General features: G+C 41.5%; 1 protein-coding gene across 5 annotated transcripts; it reads left to right on the top strand.

Annotated features, from left to right (window-relative positions):
• Window positions 1-707: 707 nt before the first annotated feature.
• On the top strand, window positions 708-22,308 carry ZBTB25 (zinc finger and BTB domain containing 25). 5 transcript variants are annotated; one of them, XM_047735410.1, is made up of 4 exons: window positions 708-1,127; window positions 1,933-2,081; window positions 15,655-15,834; window positions 18,918-22,308. In XM_047735410.1, exons 3-4 carry the CDS (start codon window positions 15,662-15,664, stop codon window positions 20,050-20,052), a joined length of 1,308 nt encoding a protein of 435 aa, XP_047591366.1. In that variant the 5' UTR covers window positions 708-1,127; window positions 1,933-2,081; window positions 15,655-15,661; the 3' UTR covers window positions 20,053-22,308. The 5 variants fall into 5 exon arrangements, with proteins under 5 accessions (XP_047591366.1, XP_047591365.1, XP_047591368.1 ...); XM_047735409.1 differs by lacking the exon at window positions 1,933-2,081; XM_047735412.1 differs by lacking the exons at window positions 708-1,127; window positions 1,933-2,081 and adding an exon at window positions 1,138-1,231.
• Window positions 22,309-27,135: the final 4,827 nt, after the last annotated feature.

Raw genomic sequence — 27,135 nt, 5'->3', positions numbered from 1 at the left:
CCAGGGACTGTGCTGCAACAAAGGACTTCCGCTGCCGCACAGCCGCGCCTGCCGCACCGCACTGAGCCGGCCCCGCTTACGCGGCGACTCCGGGTCTGCCCACCAGTTCGCTGCGGCGTCCGCCAGCCTTCCCCTCCCTCTCGCCCGCCCACCCACTCCGCCGCTGGCTGCTAGGGGCACCCGCGGTCGCCTGTTTGTTTGCAACAAGTTTCTGCGTCGGGCTCCGGGGAGGCTGGCGCAACCCGCACCGCGGGGGCCGGCGCGGCGGCGGCTTTACCACCCCTCTCGCCCCTCTCCCAAGGGTAGGCTTGGGACCTCCTCCTCCTCCTGTTTGCACAGCTGGATGGGACTGGGCTCCTCCCGACTCCCCAAGGGCAGGATGCTGTTTTCCCACTCAGTCCAGATGTCAGACCCCTGCCCCGGAGGGCTCGGCAGCCGCGCCTTCCCTCTCAGTTCGTTCCTGACGTTGTGGGGGCGCCAGCACCCTTGCCCCGTCCCGTGCGCCGCCAGGCGGTCCGGGGTCGCCCATTCCCCGCGCTCCCCCCACTCTGCCTGCCATAGGCCTGTCCGCCTCTGGCCTTGAGTCACTTCCCTCGCCATGCCCCACCCCACCCAGCTCGCCTCCCCTCCCAGGCTCCAGCAGCTCAGCCTCCTTGGCCCCGCGCCCCCACCCCTCTCTCCGCGAACACGCGGGCGCATCCTTCCCCACCCCCACCCCCGAAGTGAGGCACTGCTGTGCTTTTGCACGCCCTGGGGAAAGTCCCCGGGTCACGCGGTTGTGTGTGGGGAGCCTGTGACGCTCAAGCTCGTCTCCACGCTTCCGCCTACAGAGTCACGACTGAGGACCGTGGCGGAGGTACCCCGAGCGCGGGCCGACCCCCGCCTGGCCACTAGAGTAGGCGGGACGGCGCGCACGTACGCACGCACGCACACTTCAACCCCCGCGCCCCTCGTTCCCCGGCTACCAGGCGCGCGGTCACGTGGGCCCCTCGCGGGGCGGCCGGCGCGGGAAGCCGCGCGAGAGCGGGCCGCAGGGTGCGTGAGCCGGCGCCGCCGCGTGACGTGCGCGGCGCGGGAGCCGCCCCTCCCGCACGGAGGAGCCGGCTGGCCGCCGCGGCGGCGTCTGGGTAAGCGACGCGGCCCGGCCCCTGTGGGCTGCTCCGGGCTCAGTCCCTCCCGCCGCGAGCCGCCCGGGGCGGCGGCCTGCAGCTGCGCCAGTCGCGGGACAGATGCAAGTAGCTGGGGAGAGGGGTGTTTTGGTCCGTTTGACATGTCAATCAGGGCGCAGGAGGAAAATGGCAACCGCGAGTGAGCACTGGGCGGAGAATGCCCAGAGCCGCTTCTCGCTGCCCGCAGAAGGCGGCTAAGGGGGCCTGACCCCGCGCGGGAACCCCCGACGGGCCCGCGGCGTTCCCCGGGCGGCCGCGCGAACCCTTCTTACAAGTGGGCGGGTCTCCTGGTGCAAGCTGAGAGACGCTGCGGCCACTGTCCTCTCCCTTCCCCACCCTCGTTTGTGATTACCCCGTTTCTAGGGCAGGAAGTTCCTCCTCCTCCATAATTCATTTCTTTCCTTTTTTTTTTTTTTCCAGACTATGTTAATCTCATTCTGAGTAAATCCAGTTTTTCTTTTTAAAGTCTGCCGGATCGTTCACTGCTTCCCTAGCACTCGTTATTTGGAGAAACCAAGCTACTTAGACAGCACTTAGCGCTGTACTTGGAATTTGACAGCAGCTACCGTGTTTCATTCAGTAACGCCCATTTCCCCCCCGGAAATTACATTTCGCATTCAATCTCTTGAGACTCAAGTTTTTTTTGACAAAACTGTTGATTCGCGCAGGATTTTGTCAAGTGTGTAAAGTACACTTTGGGATGACAGATTTTAAAGCTGAAAGGGGCTTTACAGGAAATCCAGTTCATCCCTCTGTTTTACAGATGAAGACACCGGGCCTAACGAACGTGTAACTTGACTGAAGCCCTACACACCTTTTGAGTAACTGGACTCCAGGGCTCGAGGCCTTGGTTACCACACCAGGAGCGCAGTGCCAGTTTAACCCACTCACTGTAGAGACAGTCTGCCAGAGGTGATTATACTTGGCTTGATTCAGATTATTGAGAAACAAGGCTTGGCCGTTGTGTGTTGGCTCTGGTATTTTAAGTAATGGGGTTGGCATTATCTTTAGGTGGAATAGATTGCCTATGATATATTTGGGGGCTCAAAGCCCATCTTCTCCAAAATTCAGCCCTATTCTCTGTAAGAATAACCAACATTTGCAGCACTGGTTACTTCCTTAGGTTAAGGCATCAAAGTTCCTTGAGCAATCTAGGTATGTTTCGGTTAAGCGTAAACTATCCAGTATCAGGAATCAGTTCCTTAAGAGGGAGCAGTATATGGGGATAGCACTTGGAATAGATTAGTTCTGATGGCTGGGAGGTTATCAGGAAAGAGTGGAACCTGGGAGGGATCAGTAACAAAGCAGGGAGGGGCCTCAAATGACTTGCTCTACCTTTTTGCCCAGCCCTTCCCTGAATGTCTTATTTGGAGGTAGTGGAGATGGATTCTGCTCCAGTTGTTGGCTGTTTATTGAGCACCTGCAGTGGCTAGCCACTTTCATAGATGAATTCTGAGTACTTGACCAAAAGGGAGGTGGTATTGTCTCTATGTTACAAACAAGGAAACAGATTTACCTGGCTTCTGCGATGCTGTCATTTGCAGTAGAATTCAAGGCTAGATCACTTATCTCCCGAGTCCAGTCAGTGCTCTTTTGCATTTTATCTTGCTACCACTTCAAGCCGGGAAAGGGATGAGAGAATCGCCTGTGGCTGATTTATTGGCGCCTGTGGTTGCCCAGAGAGGCTGAGCAGGACTTTCAGCTGCCCTCTTTGCCTTAGAAAATGGAGCTGTGTGCTTCCACCCTATCTCCTGAGGGGAATGCGCAGGAGCCAGGCTGTCTAGCTGGGGAGGAGGGGCCCAAGAGTCTTGGCTGTAAAATATCCTGGCAAGGGCAATGCTGGGAAGTGTTGCATAATGCCCTCCCCACCACTGAACTAAAGTGATTTATTTACTATGGCCCGTAGGTGGTGCTTGACCATCTTGTTAAAGAAAAACTTGTCCTTTTTTGTAATAAAAGCCCAAAACAAAGTTGGGGGGATTTATATTATTGCAGGTTTTTTCCCTTGTCTTAAAAAAAACAGTGCAGGTGCTCTTATCTTGATAAATTATAAAGTACTTCTACACCACTTCCTGTGCCCCCTTTCTGCTTATTTATTCCAAATTGCATGGGAACTTCCATCTTTTGAGAGAAGAATGCTAAGAAAAATACTGTAATTTATAGTTACAGCACAGGTTATGGAGTTAGACCTAACTTTTGATCGCCACTTTATACGGTCTCCTAGTTGTGTGTTCTAAGCCCATGTCATCTGTAAAGTAGATATAAAAATAACACATAGCTAAGGTGAGGACTAAAGGAATGTACATAGAGCACTTAGCACAAGGCCTTGCATGTAGTATTTACTCATTATAATCGTTACTATTTGAACTAGAACAGTGTTACTCCCTCTAGGATAGGAAAGGTATTACTACTTGAAGGTGCTTAGGGAGAGTAGAGGAAGAGGAAAGTATTTGAAACAAACATCAGTTTCAAGATTAGTAATTGAATTTATTCACACATCTGCTTTCCCTTGTTCACAGGAATTTTTTTCTTTCTTTCTTTTTTTAATCTTAACCGAAGAAAAAGTGTTTATATTATTGTAAGTTGTTTCTGAAAATTCTCTAAATTATTCCTTCCCTGTACATATCAATCATTCGATGACTTTTTGTTCCTTGTGAAAAACTCGAAGCACTTTAAGCAAAGGGTTTCATTAAGCCATCTGGATAACGTGTTTGTGGAACATTCCGTGGCAAAGGAAGTATTGGTTCACCTATATTCAGAAGTTAAAATTAGTCTTGTTTGTACTGTATTCTAGGTCTGTACTCGCATTGTCGTTATCCAGCTTCCCACTGTCCTTTGAGTACCTTATTTTTTTCTTTCAGAAATGCAGTCATTACTTTTTTTTTTTTAGTGAACTAAGAAGAATCATTTATTTTCCTTCACAGGGTTCTGATTTTTTTAAGGTTCACTAGCAATTTGCACTAACCGGTGTTAGTACCCTTGTTTGCCTGGTGCTGTGGCTTTATCAGGCATCCCACATGTTGGTTAGATGGTTAGAGATGTAGTAGGCTGGCTGTGTCTGGCAACGGGCAGGCCCCAAACTAACGTTTCCCTGTTCCGTTAAAGGTTTCTAGAGCATAACTGCTCTTCCTGGGTCATCTACCACGTCTGCTTCTTACCCTCTTCTCTAATATTTTCAGTGATTTTCGTAAGCAGATGCTTAGAATTACTGCACATTTTTTCTCAATATTCTCAGATTTGAGATTTCCATATCATCTTCAGATGTTATGAAAATAGGCATATTGGTGTATGAGAGTAAATACCTTTTTTTCCTTAATACTTTTTTAGAAGAAGTCTGAAAATGGTATGTTTCTCTTCTGCCCCCAGTGTCCAATTAACTAGTTTGAGAGCACTTTTGTTTCTCAGAATCTGGCTAATTTTTTGTTTAAATTTACAATTAGAATTACAATTGTTGATTTTTGTTCATTTAATGTAATTGATACAATTCCCACATTTTGAGCATAGCTTGTAAAATTGCTTCTTTTTCTCTGTAATTCTACAGTGTAAAATATTCTCTTTATTTTCCTTGGTTTCCTTCTAACACAGTGGTTCCTAACTGAGGCGTCATATTAGAACCACCATCCTTTTTTAAATTTTATTTTTTATAAACATATATTTTTATCCCCAGGGGTACAGGTCTGCGAATCACCAGGTTTACACACTTCACAGCACTCACCATAGCACATACCCTCCCCAATATCCATAACCCCACCCCCCCTCTCCCAACCCCCCTCCCCCCATCAACCCTCAGATTGTTTTGTGAGATTAAGAGTCACTTATGGTTTGTCTCCCTCCCAATCCCATCTTGTTACATTTATTCTTCTCCTACCCCCTTAACCCCCCTGTTGCATCTCCTCTCCCTCATATCAGGGAGATCATATGATAGTTGTCTTTCTCCGATTGACTTATTTCGCTAAGCATGATACCCTCTAAGAACCACCATCCTTTTTAAAAAAGGATGTGAGGGGCGCCTGGGTGACTCAGTGGGTTAAGCCTCTGCCTTCAGCTCGGGTCGTGATCTCGGGGTCCAGGGATTGAGCCCCGCGTTCGGCTCTCTGCTTAGTGGGGAGCCTGCTTCTCCCTCTCTCTCTCTGCCTGCCTGTCTACTTGTGATCTCTGTCTGTCAAATAAACAAATAAAGTCTTTGAAAAAAATTAAAAAATAAAAATAAAAAAGGATGTGAGACTCTCAGCAATTCTGTTTAGCTTGGTCTAGGGTAGGACACAGGCATCAGTCTGCATTGAAAGTTTTACAATACAGTCAGTGATAAGAGCTACTATTCCATGATAAAATGATCTCTGCAAACATTCTTTCTCTAGGTTATAAAATGTTATACCTCCATAATCCTGTGAAAGTATGATTAAAAAGTTAAAATCATTGTATAAAGTCTGTTATCATGTGGCACTTTGAATATTTCTGCTTTTACCTTTGTATTTATAGCCATGAGTAAGTATCTCAAAAAAGGTGCACATATTCCTCTGCCAACTTTTCTGTCTCCTTCACTTAATGATAATTTAATAATAAAGTCACAGTGGTAGGAACCACAGAGAAGATATCTAAGACTATTTATTTTCTACAGGAACAGTTGTCTTAGTCCTCTTGTCCCATTTTTATTAAAGATTCTACAGCCTGAGAGAATAAAAAGCTATGTATTCCAGGGCATGGTCTGGCTACCATAGGTCTGAGAGTCCAGTCTAACTAATACAAAAGATTTTTTTTAATAAGTAAAAATCAAAAGATGTTAAATTTCAAGTTAACTTTGAACTAAACAAAAATGGATACTGGTATAAAGCTGTTGTAGTTTACTTAGTTTGAGCTAATCCAGAGTTACTGCAATTTAGTTAGTAAACGAGGTTTTATAGTCTCTCTTAAATATTAATACGAATTCTATTATTATAGTATAAATACCACTTTGATAATAGATACAGCATTTAAGATGAAGCACTCTTTCATTTTGGCTTTCATATCTATAATAAAATGACAAATTATTTTTTGCATCTCCTCTCACATCTTAAAATTTCCACCCAAAATTCTTTTCTTTTAAGATTTTATTTATTTATTTGAGAGAGTGAGAGCATGAGCAGTGGGGAGAGGGAGAATCAGGCTCCCCGGTGAGCAGGGAGCCCTGACAGTGGAGTTCCATCCCAAGACCCCAGGATCATGACCTGAGCCTAAGGCAGATGTTTAACCAGTGCAGGTACCCACGTGCCCCTCCACCCAAAATTCTTAAATAAAACTTCTGAGATCTTTCTGTATCCATAGGAAGCTTTAGCTGTTCCACATACCAGAGAAAATAATACTTATGGTCAAAGAAATGATGAGCAAAGGCTACATGAAAAACCTAGTTAATAAATTTGCCAAGTAGGTTGTATTAGAAAATGTTTTTAATAACTTTGTGATGGATTGGCTCTATTGACAGATAAAATCTGATTGTGTTGCCTTAAAACGTCAAAGGTCTGTTATTATACAAAGAAGTTTGAGTGAACCTGTTATGTATCTAAGTTGTGGGTTTTTTTTTTTTTTTCCTTTTAAGCATATCTGAATTTGTTTCACTTTATAAACTTGGAAAAAAATTCCCTTTATTTGCTTCAATATATTTGCAAAATCTGCCATCGGTATGTATGTTAAAAGTAACAGATGGGGATTTTGAAGAAAGGGGATGAGTTAAAAGTCAGACTCGAAATACTACCAGCACCGTTTTGGCTAGTTGTCTGACTTTGCGTACCTCTTCCACCTTCTCTGAGCCTTTGGTTCCTCAACCATAAAATGGAACTAATATCATATCTGCTCTATTACCTCATAGGATTTTTAAAAAGATAGCATAGGGCAGAGATTCTCAAAGTGTGGATCAAGGACCCCCCAGAGGTTCCTGAAACCTTTTCAGGATCTACAAGGATCTTGCTTTTGAAAGGCCAAAATCTCTAAATATACTTGAATTAAAACAACTTGTGGCAACAGATTGAACACAGAAACAAAGAACCCAGCGGTATTTTTTAAAGCGTGGTATGAAAGAGTACTGTAAAATATAAAACAGTGCTGCTCTTCCCACTTACAAAATATATGTGGTTATTTTTTAGAAAAAAAAAATGTTAAAATATAATGGGTTTATTATTATTTAAAATGAATTAAACATTTTTAAATGTCTCACTTTTTATATGGTAAATACTGATAAATACAACCCACATAAGCAACAGCTCTTTGCAGTCCCTAATGCTGCCCTTAAGAGTGTAAGTGGAGGGGGCACCTGGGTGGCTCAGTGGGTTAAAGCCTCTGCCTTCGGCTCAGGTCATGATCCCAGTCCTGGGATCGAGCCCCGCATCGGGCTCTCTGCTCCACGGGGAGCCTGCTTCCCCCTTCTCTCTCTGCCTGCCTCTCTGCCTACTTGTGATCTCTGTCTGTCAAATGAATAAATAAAATCTTAAAAAAAAAAAAAAGAGTGTAAGTGGATCTTGAGGCCAGAACTTCTTAGAAGTGGTAAAGGGTAATAATAATGGCTGAGTAGTTCCTATCGGGACAGTTCTGAACTAGAAACTACATTTGACCCTTGAACAGCATGGGGATTAGGGCCACTAACCTCCCTGCACAGTCAAATATCTGCATTTAACTTGACGCCCACCCCCAGCCTCCCAAGCTTAACTACTAACCGCCTACTATTGACTGGAAGCCTTACTGATAGCATAAACAGTCGATTAATGTAATTCATATGTTACATGCATTATATACTGTATTCTTATAAAATAAGCTAGAAAAAAGAAAATGTTATTAAGAAAATCATAAGGAGCACCTGCCTGGCTCTGTAGAGCGTGTGGCTCTTGATCTCCGGTTGGTGAGTTCAAGCCCCATGTTGCGCCTAGAGCTTACTTAAAAAAAAAAAAAAAGAAAGAAAGGGAAAGGAAATCATAAGGAAGAGAAAATACATGTATAGTACTGTACTGTGTTTATCCAAAAAAAAAATCTGCTTATAAGCGGGCCCATGCAGTTCAAACTGATGTGGTTCAAGGGTCAACTCTATAAACTTGGAAAAAAGCTTTAGAAACCACCGGATGGCAGTTGAAAATGTCAGAAATCAGGCAGAAACTGGAATGAAGTCTATGCTTGGAAGAAGGGAAGAGCAGTGGATGATTTTTATGGCTTTTTCCTGAGAGAAGTCTCCAGTTGGTGATAGGAGGAGCTGGCCAAACTTAGGTTAATAATCTGTAATCTTGCTTGAAGAAAAGAGGACAGAGTTCAGAGTGACCACACAGCTGGAAAGAAAAGGAAAATCCTAGAAAGGATGCTGGGGGAACCCCACATATTGAATCTCTTGCAAACCCCTAAACTTATACATATGTCGAGCTTTCATACAGCATACCAACAAGTAAAAAACTAAACCAAAAGAGAGGCAGGGTTTGAAGTTTAAGTCCAGCCAAGTTAATTGTAACAACAAAGCAAAACCATCAGTACTTTTTGGGAGAATATCACAGAATCTAGAGTCTTTACCACAGTAATCACAATGTCTAGGATATTGTCCAAAATGAAACAGGAAACTATCACCCTAATTAATGGAGATTAACTCCAAAATGACCCAGAGGTTGGATTTGGCAGAGATTTAAAGCAGCTATTACAACTCTGCTTAAGAATGTAAAGCAAAATAAAGTGGTAATGTGTTAACAAATAGGAAATCTCAGCAGAGAAATAGAAACTAAAAAGGAATGAGATAAAAATTTTAGACTAGAAATATAACTGAAATTAAAAATTCACTGAATGAGTTTAACAAAAATGACAGTGAACTTACAGCTTAATAGAAAGTATCTCACCTGAAAAAAATATTTTAATCCCTTTATGCCTTAATTTTTTTTTAAAGATTTCATCTATCTATTTTAGAGAGAGAATCCCAAGCAGACTCTGCAAGGAGTGTGGAGCCCGACATGGGGCTTGATCCTGTGACCCTGAGATCACAATCTGAACAGAAACAAAGAGCCAGACACTGAACTGACTGAGCTGCTCAGGCACCCCTGAAACAGAAAAATTATTTGATGTGAAAGTTCTATATAAACTTCATCACTGTAGGGATGCCTAGAGGGAGCCACCTGGGTGGCTCAGTCAGTTAAGCTTCTGCCTTCGGCTCAGGTCATGATCCCGGAGTCCTGGGATCGAGTCCTGTATCAGGCTCCCTGCTCTGTGGGGAGTCTGCTTCTCCCTCTGTCTATTGCTCCCCTGCTTGTGCTCTCTCTCTCTCTCAAATCTCTCAAATAAATAAAATCTTTTTTTTTTTTTAAAGATTTTATTTATTTATTTGACAGAGAGATCACAAGCAGGCAGAGAGGCAGGCAGAGAGAGAGGAGGAAGCAGGCTCCCCGCTGAGCAGAGAGCCCGATGCGGGGCTCGATCCCAGGACTCTGAGATCATGACCTGAGCCGAAGGCAGCGGCTCAACCCACTGAGCCACCCAGGCGCCCCATAAATAAAATCTTTTAACTTCATCACTATACATTAGCAGCAGGGATTTTTACTCTAGGTTTCTTTCAAGGTCTAAACTCAGCTCTTCCCTCAGCATGTGGACCGCCTTCATAATGTATGAATCAAAGCCATGGACAGAGTACTCTCACATTCTCTCCTCACCTCAGCTGTCTCCTTGCCACTGTCAGAAATAAATCTCTCTCTTCTCTATGGCTGACTGCTACACTGTGCTTGTGTTCCTTCTGGCTTCTGGAGATGCCACCCCTCTTTAGCCTAAAAGTCGTCTCTGAGCGGAAGCTCCCTATCATCAGCATCCTATCCTCTCTGTACCAGCCCTTTATGGCCTCTGCCGTCTAACATTCCCTTGCAGTGAGATATTTTGCTCTTGATGTTTTCCCAGACTATTGTCAGAGGTCACCAGAAATCTCTTAGTCACCACACTTGGGGTGTTTATAATAGGCCTCATCCCCATGTTTCTCTGCAGTACTTTCCACCAGAGGTGGACCACTCCCCACCCAGGTTCTTGCCTTTCCTTTACCTCCCCCCATTCTATCCCCCACTCAATGTTGATAAGTTTCTTTATTACTCTTGTGTCTTTTCTGTGTTGTTTAATGATTCATTTGTAGCTTCCCCCCCGCTCTTATTTCACTCAATAGTCCCATCCACTCCTGGTGGCTTCAGCTATGTAATTACAGAGGACCTCCTCTCCCTGTCTAGCCCTTTCCTGCATAGGGTCTCCATTGATCACTAAACATTTCTACTCAGATGTACTGGCGTGAACACCTTGAACTCACTGTGTCCAAAATGAATTTTTTCTTTTATGAAGCCAGTTTCTATGCCTCTTTGCTGGCATTCTGGAACATTGCAGTTACATTGATACCTACCACATGACAGTTACTCTGCAAATAGGACCTGAAGAGATGAATGAATTCTTCCAGTAACCCAAGCTGGAATTCTGAGACTTGACTTTGACTTTATCTTCTCTGTGGCTGACCACATCCAGTCTGGCTGCCAAACCATGTCAGTTCTATGTCTGGTGTATCTCTTGTATTCCTTCATTTCCACTACTGTCCCTTGGATATCGCAGTGGACTTCTTGCTGGTCTTTATTTCTCCATACCTTTCCCTTCCTTGCTAATCTTTTTCTATGTGTTGCTACTAGAGCAACCCTGAGTCACAGGCCTGATGATGATGATGATGACGATGGTGATGGTGATAATTGGTATTTACTGAACACTTATTGTGGGCCTGCCTCACTATTTCTATGTGCTTATATGCATTTTCTTATTAAATCCATGTAACAGCCTGTGAGGTAGATACTGTAATTATCCATATTTTGTAAGTAAAACCAAGGACCAGAGAATTAAGCATCTTCTCGAGATCATACAGCTAAATGACAGAATTGGAATTTTATTCCAAGCTGTTTAATTCCAGAGTCTAAGCTGTAACTACTATGCCGTTCTCCCTCTTGCAAAAACGTCTTCACACCATTCATTACAAACACAACTGGAGTACCTTTCAGTTTTACATTCGGTACCTTGTGTGAGCTGACCACATCTCTTGTTACTCACTCACTTTTGTTTTTTCTGTGCCAAACTGAATTCTTCAGTGACCTATATATTCACACTCCTCCCTGTAATTTTATTCATTCTCTTTTTTCCTGCCTGGAATGCTATGTTCACCTTCTGCCTCTTCATCTAAATCCAGTTCAAATGGCTTATTTTTCACTGGGTTGCCTGATACTGATCTCCCCCTGACAGCATGTTCTCTGAACTGCTCTTATGACATTTATCACTTTTACTTTTTATCATAATTACCGTATTTTACGTTTTGTCTCCCCTATTAGCCTGCAATCTTCTTTTAAAAAATTTTTAATTTAAATTCAATTTAATTAACATGTACTGTATTATTAGTTGCAGCGGTAGAATTCAGTGTGTCATCAGTTGCATATAATGCCCAGTGCTCATTACTTCAAAACCCTCCTTAATGCCCATCACCCTGTTACCCCACCCACCCACAGCAACCCTGTTTTTCCCCCATAGTTAAGAACCTCTTTTGGTTTGCCTCCGTCTCTATTTCCCTCTTATTTTATTTTTCCTTCCCTTCCCCTGTGTCCATTGTTTTGTTTCTTAAATTCCACATATGAGTGAGATCATATGGTATTTGTCTTTCTCTGATTGACTTATTTCCCTTAGCATAATACTCTCTAGCTCCAACCACATCATTGCAAATAGCAAGATTTTATTCTCTTCCTGTGTTTTGGTAATTGCGGACATTGCTGCTATAAACATTGGGGTGCATATTAGCCTTCAGTCTTCTTAGTTGCAGCATGTAAGTATTTTTCTTCTGTCCCTATGCTTTGTATAATGCATGCTTTCAAATAATTTTTCTTTATTAAATTTCTCTTCAAAAAATGTGTTCAGTAAGTGAAGAATTTAACTGTTACTCATAGACCATTAACCACAAGATTTTTGTATATGTGGCTTTTTAGTGTGCCCTGTCTCATTTCTATGTGGTTCAATAGTTCATTATACTAATGCATATATATATATATATATATATATATATATATATATATATATATAAAATGTGTGTGTGTGTGTGTATAGATCTGGTGAAAATGTTTATGATCTGAGGGTTTTTTTTTTCTTAAACAGTTTGTAAGGCTGGTTTAAACTACTTCAGTTTGAACCATTTCATTGAATCTAAGACACATGTTTTTCACATGGTGAAATCTCTAGCATACAGTTTTATTTTGGTTTTTAAATCTCTCTATAATAAGTTGGTGGTGTTTTAGAATCCAGGTAATGCAGCAAATAGAAATAAACAGTGACTTTTAGTTAAATGGCCTTTTGGAACAATACTTAAAATTTGGAGTTTCGTTTATGTTCAGGTCTCTGTAGATTCTGATATTTTGTTCCCTCTTATTTCATCATTGCTTAAAGGCTTTTAAAATTAGATGGTAAGGAGTAAGGGTTTTTTGGTTTTTTTTTTTTAAAGATTTTATTTATTTATTCGACAGACAGAGATCACAAGTAGGCAGAGAGGCAGGCAGAGAGGAGGAAGCAGGCTCCCCGCTGAGCAGAGAGCCTGAGGTGGGGCTAGATCCCAGGACACTGGGATCATGACCTGAGCCCAAGGCAGAGGCTTTAACCCACTGAGCCACCCAGGCGCCCCAACGGTTTTGTTTTTATTTATTTTTTAATTGGGGAGGTTTGGGAGAAGATTAATATTTGAGTAAGTAGAATTTTAAAAAGTAATGTATGAATAGAATTAAAAGCAAGTTTCAGGATTTCTAAAGTATTATTTATATAAAATTTTAAAACATGCAAAATAGGGCGCCTGGGTGGCTCAGTGGGTTAAGCCGCTGCCTTCGGCTCAGGTCATGATCTCAGGGTCCTGGGATCGAGTCCCGCATCGGGCTCTCTGCTCAGCAAGAAGCCTGCTTCCCTCTCTCTCTCTCTCTGCCTGCCTCTCCGTCTACTTGTGATCTCTCTCTGTCAAATAAATAAATAAAATCTTAAAAAAAAAAATAATACCATACCTCCTTAAGGGGTACATACAGATGCAGTAAGAACATGATGATGTTACAAGACAGTCATAAACCCCAAAGTCTGGATGGTGATTACCTTTGGAGACAAGGTACTGGGTAATTAAAATGAGGGAGAGATGGCTGGCTGGCTGTGTGTTTGTCTCCTTGGTTCTGTACCTATTTGTCTATCTGAAATAACTCATAATTTTTAAAAATGAGGGGAAAAGGAATACATGTTGGAATGTACTTGTGATGTTAAATTTCAATAAAAATATTTAAGTTTGGGGTGCCTGGGTGGCTCAGTTGGTTAAGTGTCCGACTCCTGATTTCAGCTCAGGTCATGATCTCAGGGTTGTGAGATGGAGCCCTACATCAGGTTCCACGCTCAGCATGGAGTCTGCTTAAGATCCACTCCCTTTCTTGCTCCCCACCCCCAGCTCGCTTGTGCTCTTTCTCTCTCTCAAAAAGAAAAAAAAAAGGATTTAAATTTAAACAGTACAATTCCCCCACCCTGCTCCCTTGTTTCCCTCACAGAAGTAAACATTTTACTCGTTTCTTTGAACCTTTCCAAAGATGTGTACATAAACAAGACTACATTTCTGTATAAATTTCTCTGCCACCTTTAACCACTCCAGGGGCACCTGGGTGTCTTAGTTGTTGGGCATCTGCCTTCAGCTCAGGTTGTGATCCCAGGGTCCTGGGATCCAGCCCCACATCAGGCTCCCTGCTTGATGGGAAGCCTGCTTCTCCCTCTCCCACTCCCCCTGCTTGTGTTCCCTCTTCTGCTGTCTCTCTTTCTGTCAAATAAATAAATAAATAAAATCTTTTAAAAATAAAATAACCACTCTACCCTCTTTTGCATAAATAGTAGTCTTCTCTGTATGATTTTATGCTTTGCATTTTTTACTTAATATATCTTGATATCTTGATATTTCATATCAGTATATTAAATATATAGTTTTAATAAAAATAGATTTAGCCTTATATCAATAATAATTACTTTTTTGTTTACCAGTTATAGCCTAGGCTTTATTCATTAATAAGTATGTGTTTCTGTATTAGATTTGTGTAAGCAAATTAAGCAGCAGGAAATCTGGGTTTCTCCCTAATTCCTCTTTCCAGACATTCTTGCGGCTTCCTGAGGTATCTTGATGTAGAACCTGACCATTCCCTAGGCATCTCCAGTTTGTGGATCATGTTCTCTCTGGAAGGTGGAAAGGGAGGACATTTGGGTTCTGGAGCCCAGTGTCCAGGTTTGAATCCCCTGCTCTGCCACTTACTGGCAGTGTGACTTGAGTAAATTAGTTCTTTGTACTGATTCAGTTTCTTCATATGTAGATGCATTGACTATCCCTTTCTTGTATAGTCATACTGAGAACTAAATGAGTGAAAAGTGCCTGATACACAGGGAGGCACTATAAGTGTTAGCTGGTTTTATTATATTATTGATCACTCAGCTGTCTGCTGTCCCAGCTATGGCCAATCTCCAGACAGGCAACCCCACAGTCTCATCACTGACCTCTTTAGACTTTGGTCTCTGGCTAGTGAGAAAACTTCATGCTCTTTTTTCAGAAGCTGCTCTTTTAGAGAAGGATCTCCCAGCTGGCCAGTGATGCCCTTTATACCACAGCTGCCTTCTCCTTAAGGCACCGGGGCTGTCCACACAGTTGGGGTTGAAGCAGAGCCTCCCATCTGCCTGGAACTCTTGGCACTCTTGAATGCCCTTGCTGCTCACACTAGACTTCTCTGCCAGAATTCTTCTGCATGTTTTTCCTCATACGTGATTTTTCCCAAGACCAGTGGTCCCACTCTCTATTGTTCCTTCAGGAGCCTCCATGCTTGTATGTGTCTGAATCCATTGGGTCCCTGGGCCTCATATGTAAATCAGGGGATGTGGCTTGATAATCTGTTTTAAGGGCTCCTGGACATATTGTGACTGATATGTTTCCCAGACATATTGTAAGATAGTTAGGAGGCCAATGTCCCCCGAGCACACAGAGGATCCCTACGGAGCAATGACTGCTCTAGGCCAGCCAGGGCAGTGGTCTGATATGAACAGTTATAGCTAACATTTGAGTAGCGGTTTCCATTACAAGGTGCTTTTCACGTAACTTCACTCATATAGCTCTGAGGAAGGGGTCCATATCTCATTCCCATTTTCTTGTGAGGAAACAGGGCTAGAAACATGGTCACATTGATTTAAAAAAAAAAAAAAAAATGGACAGGCCTTCCTTTTGCTTCTGTGTCACTCATACCAAGCTATCTTCTTACCAGATGAAAAAGACCATTTGTTACAGTTTTAGCAGAATTGATATTTTTATAATGGGGGTTTAATGTTAGCTAGGTTTGGGGTGAAATTAACAGTATTAAAAACTATTGAATAATCTCATTTAAATTTAGGTCTCTTTGTACTCTGTAGGTTTGTGTGAACTGTAGCTAATTTTGTTTAAAAAAAAAAAAATTGTCCTTTTTCTCAGAGCCACAATGGACACAGCTAGCCATAGCCTTGTCCTTCTGCAGCAGCTGAACATGCAGCGAGAATTTGGTTTTCTGTGTGATTGCACAGTTGCCATTGGAGATGTTTACTTCAAAGCCCACAGAGCAGTGCTTGCTGCTTTTTCTAACTATTTCAAGATGATATTTATTCACCAAACAAGGTAAGGATATGGTTTTGTAAATCTGAAGAGTTTTTAATGTGATATAGCTAAGCCTTATTATAACATCTTTTGGGGGACTCTTTATTATGGGGTCACCTTAAGAAAAAAATATGTATTTTTTTGCACATCCAGTAATTCATCTTAGTATGTAGGATCTATGGTGGAAGGTAAAAATGAAAACAATAGTATAGCTAAAATTTATTGAAGGCTTATCCTGTACCCAAGCACTAAGTATTTACCTAATGTACATTCTATTATTTATTATCCATACTATTTTATTTTTATTTTTATTTTTTTTTAAGATTTTTATTTATTTATTTGACAGACAGAGATCACAAGTAGGCAGAGAGGCAGGCAGAGAGAGAGAGGAAGGAAAGCAGGCTCCCCACTGAGCAGAGAGCCCGATGCGGGACTCGATCCCAGGACGCTGAAATCATGACCTGAGCCGAAGTCAGAGGCTTTAACCCACTGAGCCACCCAGGCGCCCCTATCCATACTATTTTAGAGAAAAGGAAACTGAGCCTGGGTCAAGGAATTGACCCATCCAGGATTATACAGCTAGTAAGTGATCCTCAAATGCAGATCTGTGCTTGGATCTATGTTCTGACTCATTACATTGTTGATATCTTTTCTATAATACTTTCATAGCAAGGGTGTAATGTCATAATTCTACACACCTTATATTCCATATCACAGTTCAAAAGACATTTGTTTCAAATACTTTTTTCAGAAAGTGTTTTGGTTTTTTTAATGTGGGTTATCCCAACATGACAGGTATGCAGGGAGTGGGCAGGGACCTCATACTCAGATTCCGAGCTCTTAAAGAATAGCTTTAATCCTTCCTAGGTTGAAGGTGATAGAATTCTCTGTTGTTGTTGTTTTTTTAAAGACCTTTCATGAAAAACTTAGAGGAGTCTAGCCTCAATTACACATTTTCATTTCCCTTCATCCTTTTAAATATTTGTTGGGTACTTACATGTCAGCACTATGTTAGACCCCAGTAACAGGCTAGGATGCTCACTGTCCTCAAGGAGTTCATAGTTCAATAGAGAATACATGTAAAGAAGACAATCGCGATGTAATTGATCTGCCTGTGCCTCAGTTTCCTTCTCTGTCAAACACTGGCATAGTATGTAAACTTACCCAATGGTGTTGAGATTAAATGGATTAATAATATTAAAATGCTTAGAACAGAGCTTTGCACTGTCAGCTACTGTTATCAATAATTAATGTGATACGTCTATAATCGAAGTGTTGTATAAGGTAGAGTGGAGTGTCAGTAGCCCTATTTTGAGGAGGTTGGAATAGGCTTTACAGAAGCCCTGGATCTTGAAGGATCAGGAGGAATTTTTTTCAGATATTGTAAAGGAATGCAAGAAGGTGCATTGCAGGCAGACGGGAAAAGTGTATGAAAACATAGGCAGACATGAACTGGGCTAGTATATTCAGGAAACAGAGTAGACCAGAATGGTTGGAATGCATGGCACAAAGTGGGGAGGAGGTTGGAGTGGGAGATATGTTATGGGTAGTGTCAATGTAGAAACTGGATTAGAAACAGTGCCTTCACCTCAGTCTTGTCGAAGAGCTAGGAGTCGGCTCAGCTCCCAAAAGCCTGTTCATGTACCAGGCACCATGCTAGACTAAATCCACGAGATACAAAGGTGTCAGGCCTGGCTATGTGGTATCTCTGTTGAACAACTAAAAGTCCTCAGTTAACAGCTCTGTGCTGATATGTAAAACCCCTCCCATAGACCCTGGAAGTGGGTGGGTGAGAGCTAAGAGTGAAACCCGAGAGGGAATCCTGAGATATGGGGACTAAAGAAATGGCTTGCCAGCATGTGACACCCGGTGCATTCTGAAGCAGACAGGAACATTTGCTTCAGGGAAAATAAGTCCATTGACTGGGGCCGTTGTTTCTCCAACACTCCCCTCAGGTTCTCTTTATCCTAATTTTGCAGGGTATTTCCTGATTTCTTGTTAGGCTGTTATTTCTATTATCTGAATTGTAGATTCATGTTTAAAAATTGAGCTTGGGTTATTTTGAAGTTTTTCAGTTGTACCTATATTCAGTTGTGATTTAAAGAGTAGATACATTACTATCGTTTGGAAGCCAAAATAAGGTTAGTGTGACTTAAGTTCCAAATATTACCAATTTTAATGGATTCTTTTAACATTTTAAATATTTTTTATTTTGGTAAAATATAGACAACATAAAATTTGCCATTTTAACCATTTTAATCATACAGTTCACTGGCATTAGGTACATTCACAGTGTTGTGCAACCATCACCACTTAGCATTTCCAAAACTTTGCATCACCCTAAACATCAACTCTGTACCCATTAAGCAATAACTCCCCATCTCCCCACCTCACCCCAAGCTCCTAGTAAACTCTAATCTACTTTCTGTCTCTCTGAATTTGCCTATCCTAGATATTTTTTATAAGTGGCATCATACAAAATTTGTCCTTTTGTGTCTGGCTTATTTCACTTACCAAACGTTTTCCAGGTTCACCCATGCTGTAACATCATTCAGAACGTCATTCCTTTCTTTGGCTGAATAATTTGCCACTGTCTGTATATGCCACAATTCGCTTATCCACCCGCCTATTGATGGATGCTTGGGGTTGTTTCCACTGTTTGGCTAATGTGAATAACGCTGTGATGAACATTGGTGTCCAGGTGTCTGTTGGGTCCGTGTTTTCAGTTCTTTCGGTTGTGTATGCAAAAGACTGTTAGGTTCCTTAAGAGGAAGGTTTCTGTTTTCTTCATCAGGTTTCTCCTCCCTGGCACCTTCTATAGTGCATACCACTTAGGAGTCACTAAATGTTGAACTAATCAGAATATCTGTGTGTGTTTCTTAACTTTAGCCAGTAGGTTGAATACATGGAGACTTGTTGCTGGGCCATAAAGCTGGTGTGCTGTGAATGTTTAATTATCTGTTGCTATATTTCATCAAGGCAGATTGCTAAGTCTGAGCTTCTTAGGAAGAAATTGCATTAGCCTACAACTGTATGCTGCTAACTAAAAGGCCAACTGGTCATTTTATCTTGTGTGGGTCTGTTTTTTGTTTTGTTTTTAACAGTGAATGCATAAAAATACAACCAACTGACATCCAGCCCGACATATTCAGCTATTTGTTGCACATTATGTACACGGGGAAAGGGCCAAAACAGATTGTGGATCACGGTCGTTTGGAGGAAGGGATTCGATTTCTTCACGCCGACTACCTTTCTCACATTGCAACAGAAATGAATCAAGTGTTCTCACCAGAGACTGTGCAGTCCTCAAATTTGTATGGCATTCAGATCTCAACGACCCAAAAAACAGCTGTCAAACCAGGGCTGGAGGTCAAAGAAGCTCCTTCCAACAACAGTGGCAACAGAGCTGCTGTCCAGGGTGACCACCCCCAGTTGCAGCTCTCTCTTGCTATTGGGCTGGATGATGGCACTACAGAGCAGCAGAGGGCCCATCCTGCCACCCAGGCCTTGGAGGAGCACCAGAAGCCCCCAGTGTCCATCAAGCAGGAGAGATGTGACCCAGAATCTGTGATCTCCCAGAGCCACGCCTCACCCTCATCAGAGGGGACAGGTCCCACTTTCACCGAAAGCAGTATCAAAGTACACTTATGCCATTACTGTGGGGAACGTTTTGATTCCCGAGGTAACCTAAGGCAACATCTCCATACCCATGTGTCTGGATCCCTCCCATTTGGTGTCCCTGCTTCCATTCTGGAAAGCAATGACCTTGGTGAAGTGCATCCACTTAATGAAAATAGTGAGGCTCTCGAATGCCGCAGGCTCAGCTCCTTCATTGTCAAGGAGAATGAGCAGGAGCCTGACCACTCAAACCAGGGGGCCACAGAGCCCCTGCAGATCAGTCAAGTGTCTTTGATCTCCAAAGACACAGAGCCAGTAGAATTAAACTGTAATTTTTCTTTTTCAAGGAAAAGAAAAATCAGCTGTTCCATTTGTGGTCATAAATTTCTCCGAAAAAGCCAATTGCTAGAACACATGTATACGCACAAAGGTAAATCGTACAGATATAACCGATGCCAAAGGTTTGGCAATGCGTTGGCCCAGAGGTTTCAGCCATATTGTGACAGCTGGTCTGATGTCCCCCTGAAAAGTTCTCGCTTGTCACAAGAACAGTTAGATTCATCTTGTGCCTTAGAGTCAGAGCTCCCACAAGAAAATGTGGACACTATCCTTGTGGAGTAGCAGTTTCTCCTTCACGATTTTTATATCCATTCTGAAAAAGAAAATTCACATACATTTTTATTCATAAATTATTTTCCTCCTCAACTTCTTTTAACTTTTTTCCTTACCATTGATCCACAGTTTTAAGGTTGTATATATTAGGTCTTCTTATTGTAAGATACATATGGCTATTAAAAGGTAACCTTCAAGTAGAGTTATGAACAATCATAAATCACAGTTCAGAAATCAGAAGTCAATGTAGGAACTGTGGAACTTTAGAGTTAATATTTATAGAATTTTTAAGTTGTAGAATCAGTAAAACCAAATTGAAAATGAAGTAAATGAAATATTTTTTAAAGAATATTCTAGACTATCAGTTTTGGCTAATTTTTCACATGAATATGCCACTATGAAGACTATTTAAAAATATTTTTGGCCATATAGGAAGTTAACGTTATTTTAATGCATAACTATATGTTATAATGTATACAGATTTTGTTTTAAGGCATAGTTATAATAAAAGTAGCTTTAAAATCACTTTTTACTTATTAGCTCTGCAGCATCTTACATGGCTTTTTAAATTTTTTTTACATTGAACATACCTCATTTTTAATAAAAAATATTCTAGTGAAAAGAGAGGAAGGCAGAGGATTCAGACATTAGAACAAAGTCCTACAGAGAGAAATAGGAAGATACATAGATAGATAAATGTAGAGACAAATTCAGATAGAACTACACTAACACCCAGTGTTGTTACCTTAATCTAGAGCATTCTTATAGACCGTAAGAATAATTTGAGATTTTTTTTTTATGACCAGAGATTTACATCAGTGTTAAAGAGGAAAATGATAAAATATAAATTACCTTTCTACTCTCAATGTCCGAGGATTCTCTAGGCTGCCCGAGTTGATGTTAATTTTCTAGGTATCACTTGAAAAAGTTGTTTTTTCAATGACACAGTTTTCATTTTTTCCTAATCCATAAAACTAGCAGTGGATAGAGTCAGTGTCCTAGAACTATGTCTGAAATCCATGATAGCTTTTCCTTTGTGAATAAACGTAGGTCCCTTTTATAGCAGTGAAACTTAAAAAGCTATAACCTCAGAAAAATTAAAACTGATGGACTAAACGATAGATTCTCCTGCTTTCTGTGGCTGGGAGTAGCTGGTCAAACTTCTCCACAAAGGATAGATCTAAACTGTTTCTTACATTTAAATTTAAAAGATTAGATAATCCAGAATAACAAAAGAGAGAAGCTTTGAAACAGCCTCATCTTTTGGGTATGCTGCCCCGTTCAAAGCCTCATAGATATGTTAATAGATCTGGTTTGTGAGGCTTAGAAATTAAGTATATGCAGAAACTCTGAGCTCCTTTATGATGGCATCCTTCTGAGGACATCTCCTGACAGTGTCACGGTTTAGTCAGAAGGGAGCTCGAAGACTAAGCTAGCTCATTCAAAGGGCACAAAGGTTTTCTGTGGGTAAACAGTAAGGTTCTTAGGTCAATTATGAAATGATAAGTTTTTCTTGAAAGCTGAATGAAGAAACCAGTGGGCATTGTTTAAGGTAGTTGAGTTTCTGCCTCAGACAAACGACTAAGGCTTCCTGGGGTCAAGACTGAGATGTGTTGCTGCCCATACAGGATCAGTTATACTGGGAGTGGTTAAAAACAAATGTGTTGCTCCTTGGGGTCAGAACTTCATCTGATCTTTAGTCGTTCAAGCAATTTATTCAAATTTACACTTCCCTCAACAATTCTGTCTCATAAGATGAACACAAATATTAACATTGATTTCATGTATTTTAGACTATATATTCCCTAGCCTTCTTCAAGTAAAATTTTACTTTTCTCAGGAAAACAATTTTTCTGATTTCTTTCTACTCTGCTCTTTACTTCTTGCCCAGTCGTTGGTCATTAACAGAAGAAATGTATAGCTAAAGGGTGGATTTAGGGTATGTATGAGTTGAGGAGTAGAGCAGCAGTGTAGGGCAGGGTCTGGAGAAATTCTAAGAGTTTTGCTATGGCTGATTAGCCATGGCAGACAACATTCATTCAAAGCTGAAATATATCTCCATTTGTTGGGTGTTAAGAACATAATGGTTAACTGTATTTTTGTTCTCATTCATATAGTTCCTTTTGATATTAGAAATTCAAAGCAAATGTTCTTTTTTTTTTTTTTAAAGATTTTATTTATTTGTCAGAGAGAGAGGGAGAGAGAGCAAGCACAGGCAGACAGAATGGCAGGCAGAGGCAGAGGGAGAAGCAGGCTCCTGCCGAGCAAGGAGCCCGATGCGGGACTCGATCCCAGGACGCTGGAATCATGACCTGAGCCGAAGGCAGCTGCTCAACCAACTGAGCCACCCAGGCGTCCCCAAAGCAAATGTTCTTTAGCCTTTTCTTTCTTTCTTTCTTTCTTTTTTTTTTTTAAAGATTTTATTTATTTATTTGACAGAGAGAGATCACAAGCAGACGGAGAGGCAGGCAGAGAGAGAGAGAGAGGGAAGCAGGCTTCCCGCTGAGCAGAGAGCCCGATGTGGGACTCGATCCCAGGACCCCGAGATCATGACCTGAGCCGAAGGCAGCGGCTTAACCCACTGAGCCACCCAGGCGCCCATCTTTCTTTTTTTTTTTTAAAGATTTTATTTTTTAGAGAGAGAGAGAGGGAGCTTGAGTGGAGGGAGGGTCAGAGGAAGAGGGACTATCAAACTCCATGCTGAGCAGAGAGCCCGATGTGGGGCTCCATCCCAGGACCCTGGGATCATGACCTGAGCAGAAAGCAGATGCTTAACCGACTGAGCCACCCAGGTGCCCCTTTCCTTAGTCTTCATAATAGTCTCTCTGTTTTAGGAAGTGGAAAATGTTAACTCCATTTTATAGAAAAATAGTCCCAAGAGGTGGGTTCCAGAGAACCAGTGAATAGTGCTGTGGGGACTGACCCCAGTTTAATTTTTTTCATCATTTGACAGACCTATTTTTAAAATAACTATGATTAATGAATGCTGTGCCCTGAGTGTATTTTTTTAAGACATGATTCCTTACTAAGAAAATCTTACTTTGTATAAAAAAGGTTCTTGCAGCTAAAACCTTTAGTTTTGACCATGTCATCTGCAAAATGGAGCTATAGTTTTAAACCATATAGTACAGTTTGCATAATGATTACCAAGCTCTTCAAACAGGAAATGCTATATGCACCTTAATCAGTATATTAGGCAAATACTAAACAGACATTTTCTTCTTGGATCATCTTAGAATTTTCCCTTCTTTCCAGATCCTCCATATAGTTGTCTTCTGAAGAAAAACAGACTTGTTTCAGTATTTGTTGCTATTAGTATATTGTCACAACTCTAGAACTCCTAAATGCAATCTGCCTTATACAAAAAGACAAAATTTCTTGATTTATGTCTCTTGAGATCATTATTTCATGCTCTGTTTTTCTGATTTCCCATTTGTAAAGTGGTTATAAGTAATACCTACCTCACAGGCGTGTTGTGAGGATTTGTATTAAAATTCTGTTAAGTTTGGGGCTCAGTCAGTTAAGTGTCCCACTCTTGATTTTAGCTCGGGTTATAATCTCTGGGTCCTGAGATAAAGTCACATATTGGGCTCTGTGCTGGGCATGGAACCTGCTTAAGAATCTCTCCCTACCCCTCTGCCCCTCTTACCCTTCTCTAACAACAACAACAAAAAAAAGTGTTAAGTTCTGTTGGTTATTCTTAACAAAAAGCAACCATATAAAGAAAACTACATTTGTTCTATAGCTAAACTTAATAACTTCAGGATTCCAACCTGTAAACTCTAGAATGTCTTAGAAGCAGTCATATATTATTTAATACTTAATAATTAATTGACACAATTCTTATTTTTTAGAAATATTTTGGAAACAGTCATGTTGCTGGAATTCCTTTTCTACTGTAGTTTAACTGCCAGTACTTCTCTTTAGCCTTTAGGAAGAAGGATATTAGTTCTTTGGCATTATAGGGAATAAACCCTGCCAATTTCAGCCTCATGGAAAGTTCCCCCAAACATATTCTTTACATATAGGAAAAGGAACAAAAGCAATGGAGAAAATAACATTTTCATTACTTTGATGTAGATCATCTAAAAAGTAAATGGGGACAAGAAATAAGAGTGGGGATAATAACATAGTAATTCATAATTGGAAGTAATTCCTAACGGAAAGGCCTCACTTTAAACAGAAGGAAATACATATTAATCATGGAAAAAGAGAGACTGGAAAATGGTACAATTTCATTAATGTTTATCTGCACAGGCCAATTCTTACTGTTGTAACCCAGATCCTTGATAAGTGTGTCATTTTTTAGTAGTAATTGAGGTAAATAAGCCACATGAAGAATTTTTATAATGTAATTTGTGTCTTTGTACGTTTTAAACTAAATGTAGCTCTGTGGCATTTTATTATAATTAATTTTTGAATTCTTAAGAGTGAAATCTAGAACTGATCATTCTCTGCTGTACTACCATGTTTGTATGGTTGGACTTTTTGAAAACTGGTAAGATTATACAGTCCCAAGTCTGGATGTCTTAAATGCAAGGAATCAGAGACTGATGTTTGTCTTCGAGACCTGGAAGAATCCGTTGTTTCCATGTGCACCTGTGCCACATTTGGTTACTTAGGAGACACTGCTCCAACACACTGGACATGAGCTGCCACCAACTCTTCTGTCTGGTGCCAAATAAAGTCATTTAGTCAGACTAGATCAGATAGCAACTTAAACTCGTTTCAAAGAAACTGGATTTCAAAAACGTGTGCAATAAAAAAGACCCAGTGAAGAAATCTTCCAAGAACAAGTTAACACGTGGCGAATCTGGGAGACTCTGGTGAACAGTGCGTGTTGTATGGCTGAGCTCTTCCACCTTACGGACTTTGAGTTTGCTTCAGAAACATTATTTTAGAAAGTTTAATATCCTCTATTTGGAATGAAAGCAGTGAATTTCATGTATTTTATCATGACAAATAAATTAATGTGACTTGATCATAAAACCTTTTTTTAGTCCCACTTACAGACTGTATTCTCATTTTGCAGCGGGGTCTGCCCAATGTTGTTGTCCTAGCACTGGGGTCAGTATGTCTCTGTGCCAGGTAACATCTTGGACGAATGAGGCAAAAATGCATCACTGAGGGGCGCCTGGGTGGCTCAGTGGGTTAAGCCGCTGCCTTTGGCTCAGGTCATGATCCCAGGTCCTGGGTTCGAGCCCCGCATCGGGCTTTCTGCTCAGCGGGGAGCCTGCTTCCTCCTCTCTCTCTGCCTGCCTCTCTGCTTACTTGTGATTTCTCTCTGTCAAATAAATAAATAAAATCTTTAAAAAAAAAAAAAATGCATCACTGAGCCCCATTCTTATCAACCGTAGTGTGAATAGAAAATTGGGGGGCGCCTGGGTGGCTCAGTGGGTTGAAGCCTCTGCCTTCGGCTCGGGTCATGATCCCAGGGTCCTGGGATCGAGCCCCGCATCGGGCTCTCTGCTCAGCAGGGAGCCTGCTTTCTCCTCTCTCTCTCTGCCTGCCTTTCTCCCTACTTGTGATCTCTGTCAAATAAATAAATAAAATCTTTAAAAAAAAAAAAAAAAGAAAATTGGCGTCCTACTCAAGTGCCTTCCAATTGCCATCTCTGGAAAGAAAGGTAACTTCTAGCCACTGCCCAGTAGTTCCCTGCTTTGCTTTCTTCCTTCTTCCCTATTTACTGTATTTTGTCTAGTAATGTAATCAACAACAGTGGTTCTCAGCCGGTGTGTGTTAGTGTTCTACAGAGAAACAGAACCAGTGGTTATTACGTACAGAGAGAGAGAGAGAGGTTGATTGATGAGAGAATTGGCCCACACAAATCTGAGGCTGAGATGTCCCAAGATCTACAGCTGGCAAGCTGGAGACCCAGGAGAGCCGATGGTGTAATTACAGTCTAAAAGCCAGTAGGCTCAAGTCCCACAAGGCCAGGAGAAGACTGATGTTTCCAGCTTAACGGGCAGGAGAAATTCCCTTTATCTCAGAGGGTCAGCCTTTTGTTCTATCTAGGCCTGCTGCTGACTGGATGAGAGGCACTCAGTTTAGGGAGGGCAATCTGCTTTACTCAGTCTACTGATTCAAATGTTTATCTCATCCAAAAACACCTTCCCATTCATGTCCAGAATGTTTATCCAAATATCTGAGCACCTGTGGCCAGGTGACACTTAACTAGACACACGGTGATCCCTCTCACTGTGGGGACATTTTGTAACAGAGCTGTTTTCAGTTGTCACAACTGGGTGGGGTGTGGGGAACGTTGCTGTTGGCATCCAGTGGGTAGAGCCTGGGGTTGCTGCTAAGAATCTTCCAGTGCAGGAGACAACCGCCCCCGTCCCCACCCACAATAAAGGATTATCCAGCCCAAAACATAAGTAGTGCTAAAGTTCACGAGTCCTGGTCCAAAAGCTTAAAATAAGTTTTGTGATGGTTGTCAAGGACTAAGGAGTACTTACAGAGTATGAGATGTATTAGTTCAGAGTTAAACTCTATTGGTATTATCTTCTATCCTAGCTCTTAAAAAATCTTTAAAAAAGGATTAAAAATCAGCCATATTAAACAGCAAGGCAGTTTTAAATCTATTCACATAATGTTTGAATTTAACAACTGTGTCTCTCATAAGGTCTCTTTGAAATTAAAATGTGATCATAGGTTGTAATTTGTGTATATTTTTAATTTGGCTAAAAGGTGGCACCAATGTATCTTTTAAAAATCTATTTTACGTTATGCTCAAATTTCACATCGCTGTTTAATTCACTATTTATTTAGTACTTAGCTACTCCTGGATCTTGTTTTATTTAGTCATGACTAACAAGACTTTTTTTCTAGAATTCCATAATGTGTCGGGCACCTCTTTGTTTTGACATCCCTCTTTTTCTTTTTAAGATATTTATTTATTTATTTATTTATTTGAAGGAGAGAGAAAGTGTACCCATGAGCGGGGGGCAGGGGGAGGCGGGGTGCAGAGGGAGAAGTAGACTCCCCACTGAGCAGGGAGCCCAGTGTGGGACTCCATCTCAGGGCTGTGGGATCATGACCTGAGGGGAAGGCGGACACTTAACTGACTGGGTCACCCACCCAAAGGGGGAT

The sequence above is a fragment of the Lutra lutra genome, chromosome 7, assembly GCF_902655055.1.
Source record: "Lutra lutra chromosome 7, mLutLut1.2, whole genome shotgun sequence".
Lineage (NCBI taxonomy): Eukaryota > Metazoa > Chordata > Mammalia > Carnivora > Mustelidae > Lutra > Lutra lutra.
This window is presented reverse-complemented; position numbering and strand designations above follow the sequence as displayed.

What these genes read in the sequence shown, in the direction of transcription:
- ZBTB25 (XM_047735409.1), top strand. Translation starts at nt 15,662, where the DNA reads ATGGACACAGCTAGCCATAGCCTTGTCCTTCTGCAGCAGCTGAACATG. An exon ending in ATATTTATTCACCAAACAAG is followed by an intron (nt 15,835 to 18,917) that starts GTAAGGATATGG and finishes TGTTTTTAACAG; the next exon opens with TGAATGCATAAAAATACAAC.